This window comes from Apium graveolens, chromosome 4 (genome assembly GCF_009905375.1).
Source record: "Apium graveolens cultivar Ventura chromosome 4, ASM990537v1, whole genome shotgun sequence".
In the NCBI taxonomy this organism is placed as follows: Eukaryota; Viridiplantae; Streptophyta; class Magnoliopsida; order Apiales; family Apiaceae; genus Apium; species Apium graveolens.
Genome location: NC_133650.1, coordinates 138,693,068 through 138,703,815, shown reverse-complemented (window position 1 = coordinate 138,703,815; position 10,748 = coordinate 138,693,068). Strand labels below are relative to the sequence as shown.

At 33.6% G+C, this 10,748-nt stretch overlaps 1 protein-coding gene across 1 annotated transcript; it reads right to left on the bottom strand.

Annotated features, from left to right (window-relative positions):
• Positions 1-8,627: 8,627 nt before the first annotated feature.
• On the bottom strand, positions 8,628-10,424 carry LOC141716911 (transcription factor bHLH93-like). The gene is made up of 4 exons (XM_074519071.1): positions 9,773-10,424; positions 9,507-9,680; positions 9,249-9,416; positions 8,628-9,147 (listed from the first exon to the last, which is right to left on the bottom strand). The coding sequence occupies exons 1-4, from the start codon at positions 10,370-10,372 to the stop codon at positions 9,061-9,063; spliced, it is 1,029 nt and encodes a 342-aa protein (XP_074375172.1). The 5' UTR covers positions 10,373-10,424; the 3' UTR covers positions 8,628-9,060.
• Positions 10,425-10,748: the final 324 nt, after the last annotated feature.

Sequence of the window (10,748 nt, the reverse complement as noted above, 5' to 3'; positions counted from 1 at the left end):
ATTTAGATTTTCAGCACTATCAGAACTTGGCTTATCAGAACTTGACGAATCAGAACTTGGAGATCCAGACGTATGTTCTTATATTTCTTGAGATGTGGTAAGATCTTGAGTATGCTCCCCCTGCACAGGTGCATCTTCCTTTGGCGTAGTCACCACAGTTTCAATAACATCAGAGTTTAATCCATCAGAATTTACAGTATCAGGACTTAGACTGTCAGGATTTTCAGTATCAGAATTTTAGTCTTCATTTTCAAATCTCAGCTGATCATGGTCAATAAAATCTTCAAGACCAGTAATCTTCTTATCATCAAAAGAGACATTGATAGATTCCATGACCACTTTTGTTCTCAAATTATAGACTCTGAAGGCTTTTGTGGAAAGTGGATATCCAACAAATATTCCTTCATCAGCTTTTAGATCAAACTTGGATAGCTGTTCAGGATGAGTCTTGAGAACAAAACATTTGCATCCAAATACATGAAAGTACTTCAGATTTGGTTTCTTTTTCTTCACCATCTCATATGGTGTTTTTCCTTGCTTGTTAATGAGTGTTGCATTTTGAGTAAAACAAGCAGTCTGCACAGCTTCAGCCCAGAAATAGGTTGGAAGCTTTGCTTCTTCAAGCATTGTACGTGCAGCTTCAATGAGAGTTCTATTCTTCCTTTCAACAACTCCATTTTGCTGTGGAGTTCCAGGAGCAGAAAATTCCTGCTTTATTCCATGGTTTTTGCAGAACTCTTCCATTATCAAATTCTTGAACTCAGTGCCATTATCACTCCTTAAGGTTTTCACAGAATCTTTGACCAATTTATCCAGATGTTTGACATGATCAATCAAGATATATGCAGTTTCACTTTTTGTGTGCAAGAAATACACCCATGTGTATCTAGTGAACTCATCCACTATGACCAATGCATATTTCTTCTTTGCAATAGACATGACATTTACTGGACCAAATAGATCAACATGTAGTAGATGATAAGACTCAAGAATTGATGATTCAGTCTTGCTCTTGAATGAAGATTTTCTTTGTTTGGCCTTCTGACAAGAATCACAAAGGCCATCAGGAGCAAATACTGACTTTGGCAGTCCTCTCACAAGATCTTTCTTGACCAGTTCATTTATATTGTTAAAATTTAAATGAGAGAGTTTCTTGTGCCAATTCCAGCTTTCTTCAATTGATGCTCTACTCATCAGACAGATTGCAGAACCATCAGTACTTGTTGAAAGCTTAGCTTCATAAATGTTACCACGCCTGTATCCTTTCAAAACAACTTTGCCTTTAGATTTACTCACAACTTCACAGTGTTCTTCAAAGAAATCAACATGATAACCTCTGTCACAGATTTGACTTATACTCAGCAGATTCTGTTTAAGTCCTGAGACCAGAGCTACTTCTTTAATGATGACATTCCCAAGATTGATATTGCCATATCCCAATGTTTTTCCAATGTTGCCATCTCCATAAGAAACACTTGGGCCAGCTTTCTCCACAAAGTCTGATAGCAGGGCCTTATTTCCAGTCATATGTCCTGAACATCCACTGTCCAGAACTAAAATATTTTTCCTGTTGCCCTACAATCACAAAGACCATTAATTATTAGTTTTAAGGACCCAGACTTGCTTGGATCCTTTGGCCTTATCAAGTTTGTTAACATTTGCAGCGGATTTAGCATCAGAGTTTATGTTAACATTTTTCTTATCAGAACTTACACTATCAGACTTTGAATCAGAATTTACACTAGAAGGAACAATGGAAACTTTCTTCAGAGAAGGTTATAATTGATAATAATCATAGTACAAACTATGATATTCCTTACAAGTATAAATGGAATGCCATAAACTACCACAATGAAAACAAGGATTTTGTGATTTATATCTAACAGACTGACTATTAACTCCTGATTTTGAAGGTAAGGAGTTAACGTTCTTATTCTTCCTGCAAAAAGAAGCCAGATGGTTAGAACTTCCACAGTTATCACATGTTTTCCTAGGAGCATCAGGAACAGGTTTATAATCATTGCTTTTATTCACACCTTCCTTTCCATTCCTATTTTTCCTAGGTGATTTTACCTTGTTTGCATTCTTAACATCTTTCAGCTTATGCTTAAGCTGCTTCTTAGTCATTAAGCCTATGTTTACTTCAGCTGTCTTTTCCTATTTTAGTTTGTCAGAAGTTAATCCCTCTCTAACTTCTGATTTATCATTATCAGACTTTTCAGATAAAAACTTAACAGGTTTTAACTTTGGCTTTTGCTTAACAACAAGCTTAATTTCTACAGTTCCTTTATCATTCTTATCCTCTCCATAACCTAAGCCCTCTTTCCAATTTTCACTACTTAGCAAATTTTGAGTTGTTCTGCCAGAGTTAGTCCAAGTCCTGATTATCTCTCTTTCCTTTTCTAACTCAGTTTTTAGAGATTCATTCATTTTTAGCACTTCATCCCTAACATAGAGAGCATCATCTCTATCCTTCTGAGTTTGATGGAACATAACTAACTCTTTTTCTAAGAAATCATTTCTTTTCTTAAAAGCAAGATTTTCAGAAGTTAATCTTTCACATGTTAAAGTTTGATCTCTATAATTAACAAACATGGTTTTAAGATATCTTCTCAACTCATTAATATCATCAGTATGAAAAGCATAAGTAGTCTGAGGTACCTTTGTTTCAGCAGCTTCAGAACTGCTCTCAGCACTTTCTTTATCAGCATTTGTCATCAATGCATAGTTCTCCTCACTTTCAGAGTCTGAAGTGTCTGTCCAGCTTTTCTGCTTTGTAATAAGAGCCTTGCCTTTGTCACCCTTTACCTTCTTGCAATCAGGAGATATGTAGCGTTTCTCACCACAGTTATAGCATTTGACATTGGTATAATCTCCTCTATCAGACTTTCCTTCTCTGCCTTCAGATCTTCTGAAATTCTTCTTATCAGAACTTATGCCTTTCCTGGAAAACTTCTTTCCCTTCCTGAACTTCCTGTATGCAATCTTTGTGATTCCTTTCACCATAAGAGCACACAGCTTCATCATCTCCTCATCAGCATCAGTCTCAGGCAAGCTTTCAGAATCTGAGTTATCATCACTTTCAGAACTTGATGACTCAGTATCAGACTTTGTGAAAAGAGCTTTACCCTTGTCTTTCCTTGAGGTAGCTGCCTTGGGGGATTCTTCTTCAGCCTTAAGAGCAACTGTTCTTGACTTTCCTCCTTTTCTCTTGCTTCTTTGTTCCATCTCAAGTTCATGAGTCTTGAGCATTCCATAAATTTCATCAAGAGTTGTTTCATCAAGATTGTAGTTGTCTCTTATTGTTGTTGCCTTCAAATCCCAACATTCAGGAAGAGCTAACAGGAATTTGAGGTTTGAATCTTCAAGATCATACTCCTTATTAACCAGTGACAGATCATTCAAGAGTTTGACAAATCTATCATATAAATCAGTTAATGATTCATTAGTCTTTGAATCAAAGTGTTCATACTCTTGAGTGAGTATTGTCTTCCTGTTCTTTTTAATCGTATCAGTTCCCTGACACCTTATTTCCAGAGCATCCCATATCTCTTTAACAGTCTTGCAGTTAATTACCCTGTTTGACATTACATTATCAATGGCACTATGCAGTAAGTGTCGTACCTTAGCATCCTTAGCAATTGATGCGATATCTTCAGCAGTATAATCACTCTTTTCCTTTGGTATGGTTTTTGCTGCTTCACCTGCAACTGCAACAGCGAGCTTGGTTGGTTTGTGAGGCCCTTCCTTGATTCTATCAAGATATTCTGGATCTGTAGCTTCCAGAAATATGGTCATCCTCACCTTCCATATGGCATATTCAGATGGTCTTAGTATGGGAACTCTGATGGTTTCATACCGACTTTGAATTTGTGTCTTTGGAGGTTCTTCAGTTTTGGTAGACTTAGTTGAAGTTTCTGTGTCAGACATGATTGTGTTTGGATCTTTAACTGTATGTGTGTTAACAGACAGGCTCTGATACCACTTGTTAGGTCACACACACTATAGAGGGGGTGAATACAGTGTATAATACAATCAAATCGAACTTTAATATCTTAAGTAACAGAAAACAAACTTTATTAAAACAATAAACTCTGTTACAGTATGGAACTGTTAACTCTCAGTGATAAACAAATATCACGAGAGCTGCTAGGGTTACAATAAATAATCTTCTCGAATATGATAACACTTTTAGTGTAAATCCTATGTCTGTGTTTATATACTACACAATTACAAGATAATCGCTAATTGATATGTAATATAATTCTGCTTCCTAAAATATATCAATCAGATATCTTTTCTTCCAAGTATTCCATTCTTCACGGAACTCCTTCTTCATGCATATCTCTTCTTATGTTTATCTCGATCTTCTTTCCTTTAATCAGCTACTTTCCTTATCTAATCGTCCTTCAGCACTTAAGTTCTGATATCCAACGTCTGATGATTATCTCCTGATAATATAAGTACTGATATCCTTAAGTCCTGACTTCCAGTATAAGTACTGATTCCCAGTTAAGTATTGATTTGTCCTGTTAAGTAAGATCTGAAAACTAAACATAAATCATATTAGCCATGACATTATCAAATATATCTAACATATATATATATATGTATGCATCTATATACATATATGATTTTTTAAAAATTTTCCAATTTTTTACGCTACTTACATTAACGCCAAAATTGGGTATTACGTAACATAACAGGGTCAAAATGGGTATTACATAAGATCACTCATGTGTATTCTGTAACCAGGGAGGAAGCTCCGGACTGAATATAGGATTCAGTGATGGTAATAAAACTGGGGCTGGATCCCAAATTTTTAAATATTCCAAAATTTTCATTTTTTTTCTTTTAATATCTATATTTATACTATATTATAATAACCGGAATGAGGTATAATTTGGTTCAACGGTTATTCTCTAATTTTAGTTATTAAAATAAATAAATAATGGTATATATCTGCTAAACTATTATATTGTTAAAATACTAGACATAGTCTACTTATCCTACTAAACTACGAATACAACTTATCCTATTATTAAAATATAGATAAATAATGTTATATATATGCTAAACTACTAAATTTATTAAAATATAAATAAATAGTGTTATATATCCGCTAAACCACTAAATTGTTAAACTATTAGACATAATATACTTATCATACTAAATTATAACCACATGTTATCCTATTATTTTTATTATAAATTATAAATTTATAATTATTTTATATTTATATAAATATTTTTAAAATATAATATGACAGAAATTTAAATATTAACGAGAAACCGTGCAATACACGGGACTTATGCTAGTATGCATAATAACATAATTACATAAGGAATTTAGAGCACATATACATTGATTTTAACTAAGACAATCTGAATTTCAATATTGAAAACATATAATATTAAAAATTTAATGACGGAACCATAATTAAGAAACAATACTATTATCTTGAGTACAAAGAAATTAATATTATGATAATTTGGTAGGAAATGGCATGTGATGACATCAGATTTATGGTCTCCTTAAGATCGTGACCATAGAGACCTCAATCGAAACGTGACTCTCCAACATCCCCTCCCTTGGTTCTATAAAACCCATTACATAATAAAGGACCTACGTCTACCGTGGGCATGATGCGTCTTCGAAGTCCGTAAATCAAAATATCTGTAAACCACAAACGACAAGTTATAACCGAAAGTTCCGCCTCCGTAGACATTTGGCTCCATATCTCAATTTTATCTTCTAAACATTACACGTGTCATTCGTAGGCATATTCTGTCATCCCCTCCCCTTCCTGCCTTCCATGTGTCAAATAATCTATAATAGTCACCCCATATTAATCTAAGGGACAACTGACTAATTATATGAGGATAAAAAGAAAAACCAAAGAGAGAAAACGGACAAACACAACAAGACAATTAAAAAATAGACATTCTCTACGCACAATAACAAAAAACAGTAAACAAACTATCAGCCTGATACTTGCAAGAATTATAGAGCGAGCATGAATTGCAACAAAACATTATTGAGGATGGCAAAATATGATCGAACACACCGCGATGACTTCATCTTTGTTGAAAATATATAGGTATATATAGCTACTTAATAATACCATCATAAAATCGAAGGTCCGTCCCCAACAATATAACAATGAAACAATATCCGTTAAGAGCACGAGACTAGCTAAATGATTGCTTAAAATCATAATATAAGTAAATTGACATATTTTGTCACTCCAAGAATTTTTGTATTTTAAAAGTTTGACATATTTCTTGTCTACCTTATTTTGAAGAAATTCTATCTAATTTCTTACTGACTCCGTCCCTCCCAAATATTTACATTTGGATTGAACACAAAATTTAAGAAAAATGGTAAAGTAGTGAAAAAAAGTTCAAAAAATAACTAAAGTACTGAGACCGATTAATATTATATGTATAAAGTTGGTATAGGAGAGAGAAGTAGTTGATGCAATTATTTTAAAAATTATAAAAACTTTATTATTTTGGAAAATTTTGAAATGTAAAAAATTGGAAGGACATCCAAAATGTAAATAAATGGGAGGGACACAGAGAATATTTCATTTATATGAATAAAATATTATTTCACTCTATTTTTTATTTTCTTTTTCTTGTCTTTATCTCTTTTCTTTTAATTTAATATTATAATAATAATAAAGAGCATATATAAAAGTATTGTCAAAGTTACATTATTTTATTATATCATAAATCATTAGGATCTTAATATTTTAAGATATTTATAAGAAATGGATCATGAGGTTTTTGCCATTTTGGACATGTTCTCATGCCCTGATCGAGATATAATACCTTACTCCGTTACTCGAGGTTAAGTTGAGTTAATCAGTGTGTTTAAATATATAAAAAGATACTTATCTAAACTTTGTTTAACTATGAAACTGAAAAGTAAACGGCAAACGTGAACAGGTTCATAAAGATATATCTACAATATTGGCAGACTTAAAGATTCCTATACTTTTAATTTTCTATATTCATATCTATAGACTGTATAGATCGACAATATCTTTTAAAAGTGAAATACTTTTGTCACTAATTTATTAGTACTCAAGATTTGATTTGGAAGAAATTATCGCAAATAATATTAATGCATGTATCCTCAGCTGACCACAATATTTTAGGTAACGATTACGACCTTTTTGTCTTGATACGCAAAGCGAATTAAGGAATTACAAATAATAAGAAACCGATGTCCTAAAAAAAGATTAATGCATCAAAAGAAGTCAATAAAATAATTATACACAAGTGAAAAGTAGAGGAAATGTACGGATGATAAGCACTCCACCGAGTAGCTCTTTTGTGCACCAACGTCACATGGGGGATTGAGCCTTTTAAGGACAATAGATAGTGGGTTATTATTAGATGTGTCAATTCGGATAATCAGTTCGGTTTCGGATCGGATTAATTTCGGATCGTATTTATTTACGGATTATGATATATTTGAAGATCATTCGGATCAGATCGGATGTGATTCGGTTCGGGTCTAATTCAGATTAAAATTGAATAAAATTCGGATTAAGATCGGATAAAATTTTGTTCCGATTAAATTCGGTATGGTTCAAGTCACGACTAAAGAGCTCACATGACAAATGAAAGTTGTAAATGAATGAGAAGGAGCACGCTCCTGTATTATCATGACCTGGACACATGTAGCATATCCACAAATCTTAGATGAACTTTCGCTTCCAGGAAAAAACGATCCTGATTGAAGGATAACAACCTCTAAACCGTACACTTGGGCTATTAATATTTCACGAAAGGAAGAGTTAGAGGTTAATCATTCACTTCTACACATAGTCATATATATGCCTATCAATGGAGCGAAAATCCGATCCGATCCGACCCGATCCGAGATCATTTTAGTGGATATGGATCGACCTACTAAAAATCTGATCCGAGATCCGATAAGAAAAATTCGATTATAAATGGAGCGGATATGAATTTAAGCCGATCCGATCCGTCAATAACTCAATCCGGTTTACATATATATATATATAATGTACTAAAAATATTTTTTAATAATTCTAATTTTAAACGTTTTATCCTCGAGTCAAGTCCCATATTATATTTCGTTTGGTTTAGTCTCTATATTTCAGTCCATTTTTATAAACCTATTTCTTTTACCTTTTAAAGCCGTATAACTCAAATCTCAATTCATGTAATACTTTCATTTCGAAACATCAATTTTTTTTCATTGTTAAAATTAAAATATTGTACAACCCAATAGTAGGTTTATTTCAAAAAATGAATTTTAGTTCGTAATTTATCTTTGGACTTCGTTGTATTCTACTTGTATTTTAATATTTTTTGAAGTTGTCAATTTTAGATAGATATTGTAATAATTTAAGTTAAAAAATAAATATACATAAATGAAGTGGATATCCGATCTGAAATCCGTGATCCGAACAGATCCGGATATGGATCGGCCTATAAAAAATCCGGAGCCGATCTGATCCGATCCGAATCCGAATCCGGAAAATTAAATGAATATGAATTTAGGCTGATCCGGTCCAAACCCGGTCCATTGACAGGCCTAGTCATATACGCACACATCGATCATATATTTCTATCTTTATCGTCAAAAGCGAGTTCTTACTCTAATATCGGAGTCGTCGCGGAGCTCAAACTCCCCTCCCTTACAATACAATACAAAACAATTACAATATAAAACTGATATATGCGCCATATCGAAAGGCTCGGAGCGGGGATCAGAGTTATCAATAAATACTTTTAGATCTATATTGGAAATGTCAAAATTTCGAAAGAGGTCTTAATATTATGCTGAGCCATTAAAAATTAGATTAAGGAGGGAGCCCAACATTCACTTTTTAATGATTATCATTCATGGGCTTGATAATTACTTAGCCCATATCTAGAAAATTATGTTGAAATATGTGACATGGGCCGAGCAAAATCCCTTAAAAATACGGACCTTAAACTTTAGCATGGATCTAGCTCAAGACAAAGACACCAAAGTATAAAAAGCTGCGAACAACAATGTAAATCAGCAAGTCAGCTACAAACATCTCCCACTATAACCAGCGTTTCTCGACAACGCTCGTCTAAGATCTTCATCACTGATGAATCTACGATGCTCCTCCGCCTAAAATCCATCAAAAAAGTTGCATAAAGCACATGCATGCAGTTCAATATTTAAACTACTCAAGATTGCAAAACAATAGTAATAAGTTAGATTTAACATACCTCAGAACAAGAAGCTTCCAAAGAGAAATCATTGAAACAACTAACAACACATTGCTGAATGTCAAGGCCTAATGTTTCTATCGTATTCAGGGTTGATAATACCATTCCTGGCTTCCCTGGACACGAGATGTCGATCTCTGTACTTTTCTCCTTCCTTTTTACATCAAACTGCTGACAACAACATTGTAACAATGATTATATTTATCTTTCCCAAGCATTATAGCTAAATAAAAAGAATTGTATACACGACACACGTACCCTGGATGCATTCTTTGTTGTTGCTTTAGTAATGTTATTTAGCTCCTTCAAGTTTCCCAATGAGTTAATCTGATCGCTATTGGCTTGTGCGCCATTCATTTTTAACTTATGGATCTTCTCCAGGAGCTCTTTCATATAATCTATCGTGTCTCCAAGTATAGATGTTCTGTCCATCTGCATATGTTTAACACGGAAAAATCAGGTCTATGAATGTGTTAAATGAAACATGCATGAATGGGTGAAATGGGAATAATTAGTATTATTACCTTGCTTATTCTAGGAACAACTGATCTGAGCATTGAAAGCCGGTCATTTAGTCTCTTTCTTCGCCGTCTTTCTGCCATTAGATTCTTCGACGGCTGTCCTTCCACCTTCTTAATTACTTTGTTCTTCATTCTGCTCTTGTCTTCAAATGATCCAATACTAAATACAGGGAGCTCTAAAGAAACTGATAAATCCCTGAAATCACCAGATGAGCTGCAACTATTTCTTTCTTTAAAATCGTAAACTATATCATTTCTATTATTATAGTTATGAACATTTACATTACGACTGCTGGATGGTTCTAACTCATCCAGTACATGATATGGAGGTGTGTAGGTACTGAAAAATGGCTGTATTTCATTGGAAGGACATGATGCAATGGTAGCTTGTGACTCTATTTGTGAAGTGAGCATTGCAAGTTGCGAGTATGTAATGCTTGGTGTCGCAAAATTTAAGCAGCCGTCGTTATAATTCAACGACGACTCGTAGCTCCACTCAGTACTAGGGAAGTACTGGTGATCATTTACTGGAACTCTAGTTTCACGACCTTTCCGGGGAGCCAATACCAGCTCTTCTAGTGAACCATGTTGTGCTGGTTCCATTTTTTTCTCTTCTTAAACAAAACGTAATTAAGCTTAAGGGGAGAAACTTGGCTTCAGGATTACGAGTGGTTAAAGATCTATCTTAACACACCCATTTATAGAGAGATTTTATAGCTCATGCCGATGTATAAATTATTAAAATAACCGACAGTTCAAACTTAGTATCACTATTCAATTGTACAAAGATTTAATCACCAAATGTATGTTATATGCACCATAAATATTTCAACTTGAAAGGCAGTCCGTAATATTATAAAAAACACATCTGTTTTTCGTGGTACAAGCTCCTTTTGTATATAATATAGAACATATAAAATTCACTAGACATTTTATTCTTCAATCAAAATGACAAATTTTTCCCTGTGTTTAATATTTA

Bases quoted from the DNA above. Each gene is read 5' to 3' on its own strand.
- LOC141716911 (XM_074519071.1), bottom strand. From the start codon at position 10,372: ATGGAACCAGCACAACATGGTTCACTAGAAGAGCTGGTATTGGCTCCC. The intron at 9,681-9,772 runs GTAATAATACTA...AAACATATGCAG, and splicing joins TTGTTCCTAGAATAAGCAAG to ATGGACAGAACATCTATACT. The intron at 9,417-9,506 runs GTACGTGTGTCG...TGTTGTCAGCAG, and splicing joins CAACAAAGAATGCATCCAGG to TTTGATGTAAAAAGGAAGGA.